We start from the raw sequence: 20,897 nt of genomic DNA on the forward strand, positions 1-20,897 counted from the left end.
ACAACATTACACTTAATGTTAATTTATGTTGAGTTGGTAATAACTCATTAATTTAGATCACATTTAAATTGGTTTAAGAAAGATAAAAATACATATAGTGGATAATTTTTTTTTTTTGGAATTACAGTTCAATGAAACCTCAACTATAATAATACCTGACATATTGTCCGCTTCCAGTTTCCGGCGTAAGGTTGAGCGAACTGTCGATATCCTGATTGATGTCACCATATTCTTCTACTTGCCACTGAGGCATCCTGAGGGAGCCTTTAAAATAAACATATCCCATTATAAAAAGCAAATCACAATGCAGCGAAAAACTCAACACTTGTGGAAAAATTAGTGAATTAATTTGCACTATATAAAAAATCAATTTGGCAAGTTTTTGGAGTTATAGGGACTAAATTTAAAAAAAAAACAATATTTTTTTGTTTCTATCACGCAACATTTTAGAATTAATTTTTGTTTGTTTTGTTAATTTTGTTTTAAAAATAGGAACACTTCATAACATTCTAAAAATTAAAATGGCTACGCCACTGACGCATATTTTACATGAATTAAATATGTTCTTGCTTCTGTATTTTGTGCAAATGAAATATTGCTACGAAAATCTGAAAGTGTTTTGTGTGAGTGAGACAGTAGAAACAGACAGCCACGTTGGGTGAAAATGAACTGACCAAAAAGGGTTAAACTCTAGAATCAAAAAATATTCTGCACGATAGTCCTATTGATCCATAAAATTCTCGCAAGGTGATTAATGGAAGATCAAGACTTTGTGAATGCCATGTACGAATCTGGGCCCAAGTCGGATATTTTAGTCAATAGCAATAATAAGCAAAACGATAGATCAAGAAGAAGTAGAAACAATATGCACCAATCATATACAAGAACGTTTTGAAGACGAGAGCACAGAACCTGAAACCGTTTTTGAAACGTGGAACATGCAATAAAACTATCAAATACACGCAAAGCCCAGGGGGAGGATAATATCTACACCGAGATGCTTAAGCTATCGGATGACGAAAACTTCTTTTATTTCAACGGGGCAAACAAATGTTAATAATACCCATTGATCAGCTTAATGGGCCACGCACTCTAGATAATTCAAAGAAGCAAAAGGATATATACAAACTGCGACCCATATGTAAAACAAGAACAATTCGTTTTGTTTTATATACTATGAAAAGGCTTTTGACAGAGTTACTATACGAACAAGGAGTGAATCAAAATAACATCAATATCATATATAAAGTACAAAGAACAGTACAAACAGCATCGATAAGAATAGAAAACAAACAAACATTATTCTTATCAAAAGGGGTTTGAGGCAGGGCTGGATACCCTCTCCTTCTTTGTTCAACATATATTCAGAACAGATTTTCCAGTATTGTGGTTTGGCGAGGAGTAAGAAACCGTTATTTGGAAGAGGTAAACGTTTTGCAAAAGTGGGTGCTATAATTACTATTTAATAAAAATCGGTTATACCTTACTCGCGTCGTATATAATGACACCAAAATATGTGTGCTAATATGCATTAACCCAAAAAAAACTTGAAAATATCATACAACAGAATACCCGACAAAAAAATAATTGTGTAGTGGTCCCAGTGAACAAAAAACATCAAGCAAACATCATTTATGTTTCTGGTCCCCAAGTGTTTCTAACTACTTACTCAACAAACTTAAAGACGCTGTATATGATAAAAATTGCAAAGTAGAACTAAAGAACTTTTTGATAATTGCAGATAGATTAGAAATCGATAAAGCGTTTTCTAGCGCCATTATCGTTTTGTGACTAACATAAAATCAACTGTGACTGTGTTCTAGGTAGTACAAATGGCCTCCTGTCGTCATATTCAGTATGAACAAGTACTAACAAGCAATAAATATTACTTCAGTGCTGAACAGTTTGTTCATTAACATATGTATTATTATATCTATATATTATTATATTTTGGATGCTGGTTAACAAGTGATCTGAATCGAGAAACGGAAATTCGATCCCTCATCGAAAGTGACAGAAGGGCATTTCTTAGAATAAAGAGGCTTCTTACAATTCCCGCAAGATCAGTAAATATCAGATACCGATTTGTGAACGCTTATATATATATATATATATATATATATATATATATATATATATATATATATATATATATATATATATATATATATATATATATATATATATATATATATATATATATATATATATATATATATATATATATATATATATATGATGACACTATATTCCGGGATATCATCCGTTCGCTCGTTGAACTCCGACTGGAATCCTGCATCCGACTGGAATCCTGCATAAGGGATTTAACTATGCAATAGCTCCAAAAAGAGTACCCGTCGAAGAGATCGTTTCCAACGTCGAAGCAAGTCTTTCCACCATAGACGAACAAGATGCGGAGTTAATTAGGCAAGATGTCGCCAGAGTCTTAAGACAGTCAAAACCACCGCAACCAAACTTAAGCAGAGAAGAAATGCAAGCCTTAAGGAATCTAAACAAAAACGAAAACATTCTAATAATGCCAGCAGACAAAGGAAATGCCACTGTCGTCATGAATACGTCGGATTATAATGCAAAATTGGAGGATATATTGAACGACCCAATATACAAACTAGTCACCAGAGATCCCACGACATATTTGGAAAAAACAACTAAGTCCAAAATTCTCGATTCATCAATAAATGAGGATACAAAGAAGAAACTTATTCCGAGGGAAAAATCGAGTCGTTGCCCAAAATTCTACGGGCTCCCAAAGATCCATAAGGACGGGGTTCCCCTGCGTCCAATCGTAAGCGCCTTTAACTCACCATTATGCAAGCTGGAAAAACACCTGGCCAGTGCACTTCAGCCTATAGTGGAAAAGGCAGATTCCTATGTTAAAAACTCAGAACATTTCACTCAGATTTTAGGTTCTCTCAGGATGGACAAGGACGACATTATGGCAAGTTTCGATGTCAAATTCCTCTACCCGAGTATTCCAGTAGAAGAGGCACTCTTGCTTATAGAAGAAAACGAAGATCTTCCGCCATACATAATGGATCTGTCAAGACATTGCCTGAAAAACTCTTACTTTATGTACAGCGGGAAAATTTAAAGACAAATAGATGGAGCAGCAATGGGATCATCTCTCTCACCTGTGATTGCCAACCTCTTCATGATTTACTTCGAAAAGAAAGCAATAGAGAAGGCAAATCTAAAGCCAAAACTATGGACAAGATACGTTGATCACGTATTTGTTGTATGGCCTTTTGGCAAGGAGGAGCTTTTGAAATTCCTAGATCATCTGAATTCCATTCACCCAAGGATTCAATTTACAATAGAACTTGAAGAGGATAACAGTCTGCCCTTTCTAGATGTGCACATCAGAAGGACCGAAGATGGACACTTGGAACACACTGTCTATAGAAAACCAACACACACTAATAGATATCTGAACGCTAAATCTTATCACCACCCATCACAGATACAGGCAGTGGCAAATACATTAATTGCTCGGTCCTTCAGGCTCACAAACGAGAGGAACAGAGATAAAGAACTGAAGAAAATTAGTACCTGTCTTCGACAAAACGGATACCAAAGGCGCACCATCAGCAAGGCAATCAGTAAACAACAACAGCCGCAGCAGAGTGTGCAGGACGAGACCCAACGCAGATCGATCGCTGTCCTGCCATACATCAAGGGGGTTACTGACAAAATCGGCCGAATATTACGGAAACACGACATATCAACGGCATACACACCTGACCATACCATCGGAGCAATACTAAGAAACCCAAAACAAACGGCGGATGATATCCCGGAATATAGTGTCATCACATTTTTCCATCCGTGAATATATATATATATATATATATATATATATATATATATATATATATATATATATATATATATATATATAAATTCGATTGTATTGTATGAGTCCTGGATGCTCAAGGCCCACTCATTGCATGGCATTGCATAAGAAGAAGAAGAAGAATATCCCATAACTTCCCCTTTGGTTTAGCATATAATAGTCAGCTTTTTTCCGTTAACATGGTGGTTTAAAATTTTTCGGGAGACCAACATAAAAAAAAAAGAAAACAGGATTAGGATTAGGCTTTATTTTATTTACCGACTTTGACCACGACATAAAACAATACGAGTAGCGTTCAATTCAAAGCGCACACTTTACCAAACAAATTGGACAACGTGTGGTCCCAATTTGATGCGGATGCAATTTTTTAATCTGACGCGATGACGTCAGCAATAAGGAACGCGACAGAGAACGACTTACTACAGGACGAATTTTTAAATGAAAAGGTCGTAATAATACAGACTGATTGCGCGATCAAAGACCAGTTGTCGCCTAAAGTCGGTTAGGTGACAAAGAAAAAGGTCCACGTGCGGTGTTGAATCGGAGATGATTAAAGTATGCAGTGCTTGATTGGTTAGGTTGAATGGTGTTAAAGAAACGCTAGTTCGTGGTGCTGAAATTGGGTTTCGTTTGTATAGCTAAACCTGTTATTTTTATCACAATTTAAGTATAACAAACGCCACAAAAATATAATACAATATAATAATAATAAAAGACGTTATTGCAAGGAAATACAGATAGCGACCAGGCAGGCTGTCGCTAACCAAAGAAGACACCACAGTAACCGTACAATCTTAATTAATATTTAGTTAATTAATAATCAAACAGAAGTATAGAAAAAGGAAGAGGTGGAAGTGACATAACAAGACTGATATTTTCTTCTAAATGTTATAGAGAAACTACTTTGTGTTCAGTCATTGTTGTGATGCTGACCAATATCGTATCCAGAAAATACAAAATTCATGTTTGCGACTTTTTTATGGAATTCGCCGACAGGATCATGTGCAGTAGGTTTAGTTAGCTACATTTTGTTTTAAATTAATTAAGTATAAATCTCCTGAATATTTTTTAACAAAATCACTTTTCGTATAGATGTTCATGACTTCAAACTAAGAAAAAAAATTATATTGAGAATACCACAACATCGAAAAGAATTGTTTAAAAGATCATTATCGCCTTTTCGATTTAACAATGTCAACCAAAAGTTTTAAAGACCGGTATAAAAAATATCTTCTTGGAATTCAATAATTCTCCTCTATCCTACGACTTCTCTCTTTATTGAAAACCATATTTAATGATTAATGTATTATAAACTCTGCGTATCATATTTAGTTTTGTTTGTACTTTTTTTTGTTCTAAGGGTAATTTGGCTTATATTAAATTGAGGCTTGAACAATGTTTCTTTGTTTCTTTGTTTTGTTTATTTGTTTTTTAATTAAAATAATTACAATCTGGTTAATGTTAATGAAACTTACTTAACTCAAATCTTGCACACTGGGTTTACAAACGGCCTTTAAGAGCTATAGTTTACGGATGCACCTACATCGAAATTATTTTTGAAAGAATCAAAAACATGTTGAAGATTTTTTCAATGGCGGCACGAAACACCGAGATAGATGGCGAAAACTAACTCCGAGGCGCATCGGCAAATTAACCCCAATTGACATCTTTAATGGCATTGTTACAACGGAGATCATGAATGTGAGACACGCAATAAAAATTAAGAGTTTACCAATTTAACCGAATAAAAAATTCCATTGCTAAAAACACGAATTACGCACGATTCGACACGTATTATCTGAAGATCAGACGATATTTTACAAGATTCTGGTTAGAGAGGTAAATTAAATAATTAACATTTTTGAAACATAAACCCAAATATAATATTCCAACGAGCAATTCGTCGAATCAAATTCAATTCAAGCGGCAGTAACGTTTTCCTATACGGTGTGGTCGTTTTCGTGTGCAACTTATAGGACTTTTTTTACTAACTGCACAACTAAAATACTAATACTTTGTACAAAACTTCTGGATTCCTCCTGGGTAGGTTTTTGTTGAGTTGAACTTGCAATCATCCTGTTAAGGGGGATTATATTGAAAAATAATAAAAAATAAATAATAAAAAAAAAGAGCAGAGATAAGGTGTTCTAATTCTGGATTCAATGACTCGGGCTGAGATACTTTTACGGTCCTGTAAACGAGACAGTTGATAACCGATGATTTTTGGCCCAGATGGTGATGTGACAATGCATTAAAATATCGATCTGTGTGCGTAGGTTTTCTGTAAACACCCACGACATGACCCAATGTTAGGTCTGATTTTCTATTGATAAGAATATCTAACAATGGGAAGTTATTATTAGTTTCTACCAACGAAACATCCGAGAGTTTGCAGAAATCTATAACAGTCATCCGAGACGATCTTCATGGCCTTCATTTAGCTCCGCCCTCCTCAAACAATATATAAGCAAGTACAGAGTAAAATACGAGCCAGTTTCAGTCAAGCTCTGAAGGAGCCAACAGGATGATTGACGAAAGGAGGAAAAAAAGTTTTTTACATGTAAAACTTTAGTTCATCGAATAAGACTTGATGTTCGGTTTCGTGATTGGGTTCGACAACTGCTGATGAGTTTAGTTGTCTTAGTCTTAAGGTTCTCTCATGTTCTTTGAGCGTAGTTGGTGTTGTTCGTCCGGTCTCTCCAAAAGCATGCTTTGTCGCATATTCATGGAATGCTGTAAACTTCTGGTACATCAAACGAAATTTTGTCTTTGACCTATCGAAGAAATTGGAGATTTCTGGACAGGTGATAAATCTTTTGATACGTGGTGGCAAGAATTGCGTTACTTTCGGACTCATTGTTTTTCGAAGTGTATTTTGTGATGGAACGCTTAATATCTCTAATGTGGAAATTATTAGAGAGAAGAGCAGATGTGAATTCTGATGATGATGATGATTCTGTGAATCATTTTATTCCACTTTAAAAATTCGTAAAATGAAAACACCAACCAGTACGGACTAACCAGCATCTCAAAGAATTGCTGAGAAACCACCCATTGTTCACCAAACTTTAAAGAATTGTCAAGAGTTAAAATGAGTTTAATTTGGATATTTAAATACAGTGAACGGCTAAAATATGGAACAAATTCGTTTAAAAAACCGACATTGGTTTTCTTGCAGTAAATAGTCGAAGTCAAGTCTAGTCAAGTTTATTTAAAAAAAAAATCGAATTGTGTGCGTCAAATGTAATGAACTTGCCTTATTTCTTATCTAATTTTATTGAAATCATCCAAATTTTGTAGTTTTTCCTTGCACACTTTTGGTTTTAAATATCCCCAGAGGAAAAAATCCAATGGAGTAATATCTGAAGATCTTGCAGGCCATTCTATTGATCCCTTTCTATCAATCCACTGTCCGTGTGAATTGTGTTGGTTAACGGTTATTATGATCGAGAGCGGGTCCTTTTTGTCAAGATCTGACTTGTGACGTAATTGATGAAATTATGTTGTCTTTTGTTTTTATTTTTTTGAAAAATAAAGGATAATATTATTGTTATTATTATTAGAAGCTACTTCAGAAGCTCTAATGATATGTTTAATCTTGAGTTCTCGTTCTGTAAATAAAAATTAAAATTACAATTTTTTGGGCTTAATTTAGATTCACTTCCTTTTCTGACATTGGTGACTTTTCTGTTAATGTCAAAATTAAATTTCTGTAGAGTATGCTACTTGAATTATGCGTGAAATTTGGCACACGACACACACGAAAATGGACTTCAAAAAATGTTCCATTTAAAACAAAGAACTATCGAAATCTACAATATTTTCTGATTATTGCAAAAAAAATCCAGCCTTTTTAATTTGTTTTATTTATATGTTGTTTCCGTAAAAAAAAAATCTCCTCTAAATACTTGTTTAATTGTAGCTTGGTGGTTTATAAAAATAACATAACCTTGTTTTTGGATTGACGCAACAAATTCTATTTCGCGAATAAATGTGAAAATGATAAATGAAAAAAAAAGTTTCATTCGACCTTTTTTGAACACTCCTAGATAAGTTCAGATGCCGATATTAAGAATTCCACTTCCGGTCGAGTTCGTTATCCTTGCGACGTACTTTGCGTTGATATTTTGTTACAACTAGACAACCGGCGACGCAAAATTTCACTCGAAGCGCGCGTGGGTTCGTCGCAGATTATCTCGCGTTAAAATAATACCGTTTTCGACGTCACAGCTCTTAAAAAGTCCACGATATTTCACGTGCGTTATTTACCCCATCTGTGCGGCATCGTTGCATTTATCGTCGGTACGGATCACATTTTCATTTTAGTAGCGTCACGCAATTAATAACCGCACTACAGTTTCCGATTTTACGGGCTAGTAATAAATATATTAGCGTGCGATAACGAATGTCATGTTAAAAGATAAGAAATTAACTGGATGTTTAACTCGGAAAAATTGCGTTAAATGCCACCGGACTGACCGTCAAAACAAGCCGCATAAAAATCGTAAACAGATGTCCGCTTGTTTACGAACCCTTTTGGATCTTAATTGTACAGTTATATTTTACCTGTGCTACGTCATTCATAAAGAGAAGAATAAAATTTGAATTAAATATTGAACATTAACTGTGATTAACGCGTATATAAATTTGTATTAACAATCATTTCAGTGATAGTGTAGAACTCGTACGTACATTTGATAAAGATATCTGTTATAGTCGGTAAATCATGACCAGAAATATTGTGTTTTTACAACCGACCCAGTGATTAAATTTGCCTATTGTTTATTATTGTTTAAAACCAAAGCCTCTTCGAAAACTCCCTGCCTAGCCTGCCATTACCCGTAACCATTCCAGGACCGTCCTAGGAATTTATCTACCTATACTAACAAGATTGCTTTCGAAAAATCGTCGCTGGACGGGGCAAGTTCGTAGCGCGTAGCGCGAAACAGCATTTTTATTATAAAAGGAAAGAACTTTGCGCTTTCGTGCGGCAAAGGGACGCAATGTTTTTCTATCTTGCTCCTACGGACCACTATGCAACTTTCGCAAAATCGATTTAATTTAATTGTGCATGCACCCTGTATAAAGTGTCCTTAGCATCTCGTCGAATTTGAACAGATTTTTTGCTAATAAACGACACACCATGTACGTGATCCAGACAACGTTCGAAGTAGAGGTTATAGCCCTGGACCTTCCAAAATTTCCTGGTCCAAGAAATGTTGGATTTTGATTCCATATTGGACGTCAAAACAAACTTTGTTTTGTCAAAATGGCAGCCCATATAAAGTGCAATTTTCAAGCCATATAATGAAACATGAAATAAATATTTATTTTCTTAAAAGACTTTTAAAAAATATTTTTACTGGCAATGACATAGTTTTGACGCAAATTGTAGTTTTTCAGGCCACAGGGCGTCGGCGCGTTCTAGTCGACTGGCGCGAAACGTCGCCAGATCTGAATCCGTGCGAATTTTGTTGCATTTGGAGCGTTCGAGTCGAAATTAAGACTAAACGGTGGGTTATTCCCGCTTTTTCTACGTTTACGTGGTAATTTTACCTTTTCCCGTGACGGTTTTCCTCGCCAGTTCGGATTTGTCCTCGAAATCCAGCGGATCTTTATCGAGTTTGTATTTGGCAACGCCGCCTCGCGTCCCGCGCTCCTCGCTCCCGAACGACGCTTTCCGTTTCCTACCCTTCTCTTCGATTTTCAGTACGTTCCATCCCAAATACTCGTCGCCGTTTTCCATGCTACAATCGCTCGGTAAATTCCACGAATCTTTCGAACTAGACGACGAGCTCTCGTTCAACAGGACATCCGAATTGCCGTAAAGTTTATAATCCATAATAGGACGTAAAAAAAAAGCTATTCGATTTTTGTTATCTCTCTCTACAAGAAAAGCCCTATACAACGTCTACGACAAAAAAAAAAACGCTACGGAGGAAGGGTCCTCAAAAATCAGTCCGGGATATGGTTGCGGAAAAAGGCACTGCTTAGAACATCACGAAAAACGAATTGTACAATTTTTTTATTCCCGTGGTTTCCCTTTGACGCCGGTTCTGCAGGAAACTGTTGTCGATGTTTAACATTTTAGCTTGCAAGGAGCAAGATTCAATATCCATTTATCACAACGACGACGTTGTCCTGACCCTATCACGCACGCGAAACTTGATCGCAACTGGGCGGTTTGGGACCACAGCCGTTTTGGCGAAACGCTTTCGTCGAAAAGAAGAAGAAGCACTACCGACCCTATCGCAAAAACGGACTAATACATGACAAACTAGGGATAATTAATTTTCCACCCCCCACGCAATTGCGGCACTGGTTTGACTCTGGACGCAACGAAGCACCAAAACCGACTGACAAAATATTTAAACTGCCTTCTATCAACAGACGAATTACTTAAATTAATCTCAATTTACACAATGAAACGACTAGGATACTTGGCGAAATCTAATGAGCGGAGCAAGGCGTCCCGCCGATGGTTTTAAAAATGGCGGACGTGGAAATTAGATCGGAAGAAAACGCTTTAAATTAGGCCTCTCTTTTTCTGCCGTTTCGGTATGAAGAATCCAGAATTTCGGGTCAACAGGAAAGGGTCAGTTGTGGAAAGTTTCAATTGTAGCGCGTTGCGGTCTCCTGCGTCTTCGTTGAAGGTCGAATACATTCAGTATCTGAAAATTACAAAAAAAAACTATAGAGTTGCCCTGCAAAAATCGTACCGAGTGTGGAGGGCGGAAATGGATATTTAAAATTTGTGGGCTATGTCCAGAACAGTGTAGTCATAGAATGGGAAATTCTAACTGCTAACTGCAGAAACTGGCACAGTTTACAGTGAGTAAGAAACAGCAACCGTAGTTGGCAAATACACGACAAATAAAAATAACATACGAGGGTTACTTTTTATATTTCGGGATTTGTAACAAAAAACTATAAGCTACCAACATGATCAATACACTTTTGCATTCGATAAAACCAATCATCAAAGCACTTTTCCCACATCGAGTCGGGCACCGCCAAAACATGTTTTTAAACGCATCAATCGCTTCTTCTGGTGTCAAAAATCGTTGTCCACGTAATTTATTATTGATGTATTCAGGACTATATGGTGGATGGCTCATCAAATTAACGTTTTTTAATGCTCAAAAAGTTCTTTGTTTGCACTGATACTGGTGCGTGAATTGCAGCACTGGTTTTATCTGTGAAACAAAAACTTTGCTATTGCAGGTCTAGACAAGTCAGCGCATGTGGAATAAATATCCAACAATTAGGGTGTGCTTTAGTATTAGTTTGTGCCTTGTGCAGTGAACGTTACAATTCGTAAAATATGGCATTTCCGACGTATTTGACTCGTGATCGTGATGGATGAGGACAATAACAATGAAAGTCGTTACGTTATCTTATGAATTGTAGCATTCCATTCCTTGAAAATTTATGCTAAAAATAACGTGAAAAAAGATCTACAGAACATATTGACTGACCAAGAAGATATGAACGATAACATAAATCTACAAGAGTTTGGGAAACCAACTGACATAGTTGGAACTTTCGAGTGATACAGCTATCCTTCAACAGTCCTGCAATTCATCAACTATTGAAACTGCATGGGACTCATCAGATGATGAAACCCTGGAATTCAAAAGAAGACGTATGCTTTCTGCAAACGCTAAGCTTGCTTCTACTGTCAAATGGAGGAAAGGTCAGATTGAGTACACTCGTACACCTATATCCGATGAATTTAGATCAAGTGAGGAACTAAAAAATAGGCTTTCTGGAAAAACTCCGCTTGAAATATATTTTATGTTTTTTGATGACGAAGTGGTTGATTTGATTTTAAATCTTACGGTGCTTTGCGACTTTTAAAAACTGATAAAACAATTACTCAAAGAAATCTTGCACCTGCCATAGATGAAGTGCGTAATCAAGGTCAGCTCGTTATTGTACATGCTAATAAAGCCCGAAGGAGATGTAGAATCTGCAACAGCCAAACAATTTACAAGCTACATTTAGTTGTTTTCTGTAGAATTTGAACTTTCTTTTGTATATTTGTGTATAAATTATATGTTACATCTTATGTGCCCCGAAATATTATTATTATTATTATTATGTTTTTTTCCCAGTGGTTCGTCTACGCACCAGTTTTTTTTTGTATCTTTCGAGTTTTTTCTTGACACATGTAATGTATTCTTCAATGCAACAAAATAAATAATTTCAGAGCAAAAAAGTTTTTTTTATTTTTTTTATGCTTCGGATAATATGGGTTATCTCCAAAATTCGAATTAAGTTGTAAATGCGAAAATGCTCCCGAATAAGTTCCATTTTTGACGGTCTCAATTTTTTTAATTTGTCATAAAAAACACGCCAAAACCTAACTGAGTAAACCTAAGTAAGCAGGACTAGTTTAAGAAAATCCCGAAATATAAAAGGCAGCCCTTGTATAATGTAAATAAATCGGATTTAACGCAATTATGGAGCCAACTAACAGACTTAAACGCTGTTTAATACAAATTTCATCGAGAACTGCGGTACTAAGATTCGCAAAATTTCTTGAAAAAAATTATAAACCAACAAATTAAAAATCATTTACTTCCCTCCAAGCACTCAGGATTTGGAAAAGGGTATAGCTGCAAGTCAGCACAATTTTCTAAGATTATTCAAAGCCGTTCTATTGTCAACTGCACTATTTAGATTTTCAAGTGCCGCAGTCTCTTCTATGCTTAGTTAGTGTACTGACCGCTTTCGCAGTACAGGGTTCCCAAGGCTCGATACTAGGGCCTTTCCTTTTAATATCTATACGTGGAAAATTCATTCCTATGCTGACGATACCCAAATAAATGCTACCAATTAACATTAGCAGGTAAGTCATTTATGAAAAAATACCTACCGCAGATAAGATTTTAATGGAACCTGATCACGATGATAACTAGAAAACTTTTACAGGTATTTTAAAAAACTTTCCTGGAAATCGACGAAAATACTTGAGCACTATAAAACAATACCGATGAGATTTGGAGTAATGAAGGTTATACAGGTTGATGTAAAGTAAGTGTTCATAATAACATTGTTACGATTAGAGATACAAAGTAGGTTAAATTAGCAAACTAGTAGCATTTTTTTCACTGACTACGATGATGAATTCAGAAAAACAATTGAATGTAGGGTTTTAGGGCTTTTTAAATGGAACACCCTGTAAATTTTTTACTGTACCGTTCGTAAACCACCAACAGAAAACAAAAAAGATCATATCATGTCTCGTCTGAACTCGGCTTGAACTGGTACTCGGCTGGTTTGTCGCTGCTTTATATGTCGACTGGTTTGTGCTGGTTGACTGCGCAAGCGTACAGCTCCTTGTATTCCTTACATGTTGGGCTATTGAAGAAGTTCTTTCGTCTTTGGTTACAGCGTTGCGGTGTTCCTCTCTTCGTACCTGTATCCTTCTGTTTGTCTGGCCAATGTAGCTCTCGTCACAGTCCTTGCAGGGTATTTCATACACTCCTTGGTCCTCCAGTGGAATTTTTGTTTTCGCTGATGGAATTACATTGACAATTTTCTTGTCTGAATTGAAGATTGTTGCTATTCTGTTTTTCTTAAGGACTCTGCTTATTTTATCTGTTGCTCCTTTGACATAAAGCAGGAGAGCTTTGGCTATAGGTTTGTCTTCTTCTTCTTTTTCTTGGGTTTTAGTGGGCGGTGGTCTTAGAGCTTTCTTTATATTGTACTCGGAGAAGCCATTCTGTCTCAAGGCCGCCTGTACAGCTTTTGTTTCTTCCTCTTTGTGGTCCTCGTCTGCCAGTGTTTCTGATCTTGTGATCAATGTTTTGATAACTTATTGTAATTGCGCTCAAGTAAAACAATAAAAGCAAAAAGCAACCTCTTTTGTTCTGTCGGTGATCACCAACGTTATAGTAAAAAATATACAGTACAGTACGTTTTCCTCATTTTTTTCCTAAACCCTACATTCAATTGGTTTTCTGTTTTGACCATCGTAATCAGTGGAAAAATTGCTATTAGTCTGCTCCTTTAACCGACTTTGTAGCCTCTACTCATAACAAAGTAACCAATGATGAACCCTTAATTTAGATCATCCGGTATAGTAATACCCAAAATGATCGCACCTAATATGTACCCAACTTTTATTGTTAAAATAAAACTTTTTCGTTGTTACGAGATCCCTCGAGTGACCAATTTAGACCACCAGTGCTTTCTTTACGGTATTTATTATGAAGCAATGATATCGATCAATGTGTGTGGCCAGAAAAACTTGACATCGTTGATTCTAAACTAAACTAAAGATAAATTGATAATACAGGAACTTATGAAGCAACCATGAAAAAAATTTTGAGAAGATCCATTCAACATGCAATGACCGAAATTTAAAATCTCGGGCAATAAATACCCATAAAAATTTGAGCAATAAGTACAGATATAATTAGAAAACTAGTTGTTAACGATGTAAATTTTGTTGTAAATAAATTAGCATAAATTACTGAACAGTTTTGTTATAATAAATATTAGTTCTTCAAAATAAGTTCAGAGTATTTACCTATTACAAGTGTAACCAATCATAACAAACCAAGACAAATGCGCAGCCAGCAGTGTCAAGAACTTGATTACGTGAATGGGGTAGAAACCATATCAATTTTATTATTAAAATACCTGCCTCTTATATTTCAAATTCGACATTTTTAAAATTAAACTGTTAAACAGTTGCTTTATATGTTAAAGACTATATCGACTATACCATGACCGGATATGTTGGATTTTTTTTTAAATTGTTGGCCCAAACAATTCACACCATTTATTAACATGAATAATTATTTAAATTTGAATGCACGTAAGTATAAAATTGCAACCTGTTTAAAGAAATCATTATGTGAATTATGTGTGAAATTGGATACCTAGGCGGCAATATTTTTGAAAATATATTTTTCTACTCCCTATTCTACTTTAGTCACGGGTTCAATAAAACCCATCAAATGGAGATGTAGCAAATTAATGGTTTCTCTTAGGTTAGGTCTGACTTAACTAAAACAAGCAAAACAACTACATAATTAATTTAATTATACACCAACAAAACAAATTCTGTTTTATGTACTTTATTTGGCGTAAATCTTTTTCTACTGTCAAGTCACGTTATCTAAGCTTTTACATTCATTTCCTAAAAGATTACCAAACACTTCATAATGATGATTTAAATCCTTGACTGTGTGAAGTTTACAAAGAGTTTCTAAGGCACCGTTAGATGAAGTCACCCCGTAGAATACTCGATTCACTCTACTATGGATCAGAGCCATGGCACACATTACACAGGGTTCGTGAGTTAGATAAACATAGTATCCTGTACATAAATAGGGACCGCTATCAGGATCACTACACTTTGCCACACCGATCGATAAATTACCAAAGTCTTCACGAATTGCGCCTAATATAGCCTTCGGAATACCACTCGTGTTTGACTCGTACAAATCGGTATGCCACACGCCACCATTTTGACTTCTGGCGACATTATCTATAGCCACCATAGCAGCGTGTCGGCATGGCCCTTCACTCGCTCTGCTACATCCGACCGCTACAACTGAATCAGACTTGGGATCTACCACTACAGCGCCGACTTTTTTTTCGTCCAAAGAGGAAAACGTCGCCACTCTAATAGCGACCCGCATGTACTTTTCATGTTGATTCAATTCGCTGCTTGTAAATAAAGTGTTTGTACAAAGTTTTTCCAAATATTTATCGGGATGGAAATTGCAGGGCCATAGCTTATTGGCCGCTAAATACTGCTTTCTCGTTTTGGGAGGTCCCTTGCCTACTTTTACTACCCTGGTCGCATCGCAATTTAATAGTTTGGCATCGAAACCCACGCTGTTGAGCAGGTCGATTATCTGTAGATTTTGGACAGCGCTTACGGGACATAATATAACCTCTTTGCCTTTCACTCGTTTTAAATGTAACAGTGTGGAAAGTGGCAAATATATGTTGAGGTCTGTAATGACTTTGGAGATGGTTTTCGCTTCTATTATAGTTGACACATAGACTTCTACTAACGGAATATCTTCCAGAAGATCATCGGGCAAAACAGGGTACATAACATTCGAGCGACTTGTTGTTGGTTCCTCCAGTTTAATACGTTTTGGTGCGTGCATTTCCATCTTCATCCGTCCACCTAATGTATAGTGAAAGTTACAAACCAGCCTTTTGGATTGTCTTCAATGAAAATTCATTTCCACATTCCGTTGAAAAGATTAACATTTAAACGCAACTCTCTTATAATGATGATCATCATTGCATTTCTTATTAAAACTACAAAGCTAAACTGTTTTTATAATAAAATTTAACACTCTGTATGTTGAAACCTGTTTAGTTATGTTTGAAATTCATAATATGCAATTAAATTCGTCTTTAATTTAACTGACGCTGTTAATTCTAACCGTTTCGGGTAAGCATAATTAAGTAATAAACAAATATTTCCAAAAAGAAAACAATTTTAAAGTGCGTGATGATTTATCAGAAACATTGGCTCTATCAGTTCTTTACGGCAAAAATTGTTTTATTAATCTCATTGAAACATTTACATATAACGACGGGCTATATAATAAAGCCGATTAAAATACTTCCTGGTTGATTTCTTAAAATAATTATCACGCACTTCACACTAATTAGCACAAAAACTTTGGTACCCGCAGCTTTCTAGAATTAGCGGTATGCCAGCTTATCTTAATCGAATTTTTTATTACGCGGATATTTATTAAAGAAATTATCATACCTGAATGAAACACTAGCAATTAAATGTGTAACACACCTCCACTTTTTAAACATTCTAGATCACATTTAATATCCAGCGGCACCCATACGACGAGTCTAAATCGACAATGACAAACCGATTTCAAACCTTCTAATTAAAATTATTGTAAAAACGTGCCGTTTGGCGATAGTTAAAAAATCAAATCGAAAAAGATACTAATCGCAGAAACTTCTAATTGACACATTCACATAACCAAGATTTTCCAGGCAGGTTCTTCTCAAGGTCGACAACAACCACAGAACGCACGCGGGTTAGTACTAATCATAACTTCTCCCCCAAGTAGTTTTATATTAATGTTGACAATTCTATTGTTATTTGTACATTACAGTATAATTGCTGCTATTTTTTTGTTATACTTTTTATACAATTGTCGTGTGATGAAGTTATCATAATTTTGAAAGGTCAACAACTTATCATAAAATAAGCATCTTTTTACATTTTATTGGTTTAAAAGGCTAGTACTAGTTCTTAAGCCCCTTAAATTTTTAATAAAAAATGTTTAACTTGAATTAAAAAATACCATTTTACCATTGAAGTGATTTAACCTTCACGTCTGAACTAATCAAAGGTAACTTTAACAGTCTGTGCTTTTCAACTGTTGCCAAATCGGCCTATAGCCTAGACAACTGTATTAAAAAATATTTTGTTATAGGTAGTTAAGGTCATGGGAGATTACTTTAATTCATACAGCGCAAGGTAAAGTTGACCAATTTAATGTTATCAGTTGGTTTATGAAATGAATAAAGAACACGTAAAATAAAATGTATTCCTTTTATTATATCAGTCACATTTAGAGTATTTACTACTTACAGTAAAAAAATTTAATAAAATATTTGGGTACCTTACAGAAAAAGGCCGAGTAAGTTTTATTTTATTAGGTCATCCAATAGTTCTAAATGTAACACTAAATTTCCGCCCACATCAGCTCAGCCAACAATTTGATACACCACAAAAAAAAATCCGATTATGTGCGATACAAAAAGTGCAAGGCGCTTGTTCCCATCAACAAATTTTGTGGATTGATGGTTTTTCCATCATTATAGAAAGCGTAAAATTGCGATGGGCAGTTTACGTGAGGCCATACATTCATAAAGGAGGATTGGGAAAATTTGACTCGAAAACTAATCATATTTTTGTTTGTGTTTGCTGCTCAGAAGACCAATCTTCAAACTTTTTGTTGACTAGTTAAATTATTGCAATATGTTGGCCGTAACTTAACCTTTGTTTTTCATAATACAAGCCTTTTCGAGTCAATTCTGCCCCATATATATCCAAAGCAGTAACAGGAGTACTAAGTATGTCCGTTAAAGCTTTTAAAATTATATTGTGTGTATTTAAAATATGTATTGCTCATTTTACTGTAATACAAAATACTTATGTACAAATAAATAAACGGTATTTTTACAAAATCATTATGTACAAATTTTAAAACTATTTTAATAGTACACAGTTTACCAAACGTTTATAATAAATAGTATCTGAAATAAATATACATCTTTTTCAAATAAAATTGCTTTAATCCTAAATTATTATAATAGCTGCACACCTTAATTTAAGACAAAACCCTTTTCGATAACAGGAGAAAATTAATAATTACCTTTAAAGTTTTTGAAAAAGTATTGATATAAATATTAAATTAAATATTATTGGTCCGTGGTGTATAAAGAAACACAAACCTGAAATTAGCAAAATTGGTCCTGTGAAGAAGTGTGTACAGGGTGTCCCATTATAAATCACCAAATGGATAACTTCGTTAATATTGATCCTACGATTAGTTTTAGGTTACCAAAGTTGGAGCATTTATCCTAAACCTTCCGTGTAATAAAATATGTATGAGTTGTTAGGGTTATTTTTGACAGATTTTGAAATATCACGCATTTTATCTAACATTGAAAGTGAATAACAATTGTTTCAAAAATCAAATTAGCCATGGTAGCTGTTGTCATGGAAACTGGCGTAGTTAGCTGTCATTATATATTAAAACGTAACCAAAATCAGGCTACTGCTCCCAGGATAATAAAAAAACATTTTATAACACACAAAAGGGCAAGTTTCTTGTAATTTTAATGAAGAACTTGATTCTTGTTATTTTGAAGGTAGTATATTAAAATTAACGCTTATAAGTTTTCAAAAGTTCAACATCTTACAGATGAAGACAAAGGGAGGCGTCTTGAGTTTTGCCGCATTATTTAAGAACGAATTCAAGAATCACCTAATTTTATTCACAAGTAACCGTTTACAGGTAAGTCCTCATTTAATACTGTCTCATTGTCTAATTTAAAAACCACACATTTGTGGACCAGCGAAAACCCCTACGAAATTTTGCCAATTAAAAAATCTGGTCGCCCATCTATAGGAGTTTGGTGCGGAATTATTTTCTCCAGACTTCTGGGACCACTTTTTTCCAAGCATCAATATTTCGATTTCCTTCGATTTAGAGTACAAGAATATATCGAAGAGTTACCTATTGCTGTGTTTCCAAATATATGACAACAGGACGAGGTGCCATATCACAATGTAAGAGAGGTAAGAGAGTGTTTGCAAAATAAATACCATATCTGTATAGTAAAAAATGGTGTAATACTCGGACCTCCGAACAGTACAAATCTTACTCCCCTTGACACCTTTTTATGGGGATTCCTAAAATCGAGAGTATATAGAAGAAGACCGGTAACAATTCTGGAAATACAAAATAGAATACGTGTATTGGAATGAAAATATAATACCAATATTACCCAATAGAAAATAATACAGCATAAACTCTTTTGCTATATATAAAGAATCAACTAATTTAGTTTTTATGGCTAATATGATTTTTGAAACAATATCATCATCATCAAAATCTATCAAAAATATCCCTCATATATATTTGAAATCGGGAGAAAAAATGCAATCGATTGCAATATTCAAATACAAAGTATTCAATTAAAAAAAATGTCCACCTGTCAACATTTGACATCTAACATTTTTATTTTATATTTTTGATTGCAGACTCGGGAGGTTTAGGACAAATGTTCCAACTTTAGCAAATTAAACTTCATCGAATATTGACAAAGTTATCCTTTTAGTAATTTATAGTGGGACACCCTGTACAATTAACTGCACAGTTGTATCGCTGAGGTGTATTTAAAGTGCTCTAAAAATATAACACAATCAAAAAATTGCCGACCATAACAGTCGCTAGAATGTCACGAAAAGTAGAACTGTAATTATAAATAATGAAATATAACTTTAAAACCGTTTTCGTGCATTCTCGCGGATTAAATAATTAAATAATTCAACCGTATCTATGACAAGAAATATTAGGAAAGCAATGAAAACTATCTAAAACGTAATTTTCACAACTGTCAATCAAACTACTATACCATCTCGGCGGGTATTGGCATGTCCGAAACATATTTTCCTTAGAATACGAAAATTTAATTTTCACTTTGGGACACAATTGGATTTTTCGCGAAATAATACCTATTTTGTACTAAGGGTTTCGCAAGCTGGCTATTTTTTTTTTTTTGCCGACAATACTAATACAATGTGTTGCATGGTGGTGTTAAAAATTCATCCTGTGCGTTGAAATATTTCTAAGACCGTGCACGAACCGTTGGCAGTTCAAATTTGTTGGAACATTAAAGCACCACATCGTATACTATCGAGAAAATCCACCAACCCTGCGAGTGCCCCAAATTTGAGATCCACAATAAATTAACTGCATATAAAATGTAATGCAACGTTGTCCGCTACGTTTTATATATATATATATATTATATAAAAATATGTCGTATCAAAACCTAAAACGAGTAGTGCCGATTTACTTGCGTCCAAACGTTAGTTTAAAAAATACCAACAACAAACACGGGTTTAAAATCAGTCTTGGTAATATGCACTATAGAGAGAGAGTGAGAGAGTGTTCCGTCTTTTGACGTCCGACTTAGCACTCGAATTCTTTCGCGGTGATGGCGTTCAACGTCAGCATTAGGCCCTCGAGGTTGGCCATTTCCTGGTTGAGTTCCTCGGTCGAATGGGATGGTTGCAACCGTTGGACTTCCTCCGCCGTATGTGGCGGAGGGTTCGAGGCACTGATTCTGGATGGGGGTGTGCTTGTTATGGTACTGGAACTGCCCGTCGGCGGTTTTTTGTAAGGCGACGACGTGGGCCGTACTGTAACTAACAAACCGTTCCGAGTTTGGTAATTCTGCACTTTACAGACGAATAGAATAGAATAGAATG

The 20,897-nt window shown here is 35.2% G+C and overlaps 2 protein-coding genes across 7 annotated transcripts in view; both read right to left on the reverse strand.

Annotated features, from left to right (window-relative positions):
• LOC132696314 (transcription factor CP2-like protein 1) overlaps positions 1-16,874 on the reverse strand; it is a 46,523-nt gene extending 29,649 nt beyond the window's left edge. The window contains exons 1-3 of one of the 3 annotated variants that reach the window (XM_060661079.1): positions 16,671-16,874; positions 9,431-10,545; positions 156-264 (exon numbers count right to left, since the gene is read on the reverse strand). In XM_060661079.1, the coding sequence (XP_060517062.1) occupies positions 156-264; positions 9,431-9,716 (395 nt within the window). In that variant the 5' untranslated portion in view covers positions 9,717-10,545; positions 16,671-16,874. Of the gene's footprint in view, positions 1-155; positions 265-5,349; positions 5,508-9,430; positions 10,546-16,634 lie in introns of those variants that run through there. The other 2 variants (XM_060661071.1, XM_060661087.1) reach the window with 2 other exon arrangements.
• Positions 16,875-17,446: 572 nt separating this feature from the next.
• LOC132699234 (neogenin) overlaps positions 17,447-20,897 on the reverse strand; it is a 114,720-nt gene continuing 111,269 nt past the window's right edge. For all 4 annotated transcript variants that reach the window (XM_060665873.1, XM_060665857.1, XM_060665865.1 and 1 more), the window contains one exon: positions 17,447-20,834. In XM_060665873.1, the coding sequence (XP_060521856.1) occupies positions 20,599-20,834 (236 nt within the window). In that variant the 3' untranslated portion in view covers positions 17,447-20,598. The remainder of the gene's footprint in view (positions 20,835-20,897) is intronic.

This window comes from Cylas formicarius, unplaced genomic scaffold (genome assembly GCF_029955315.1).
Source record: "Cylas formicarius isolate icCylForm1 unplaced genomic scaffold, icCylForm1.1 PGA_scaffold_10__41_contigs__length_53128322, whole genome shotgun sequence".
In the NCBI taxonomy this organism is placed as follows: Eukaryota; Metazoa; Arthropoda; class Insecta; order Coleoptera; family Brentidae; genus Cylas; species Cylas formicarius.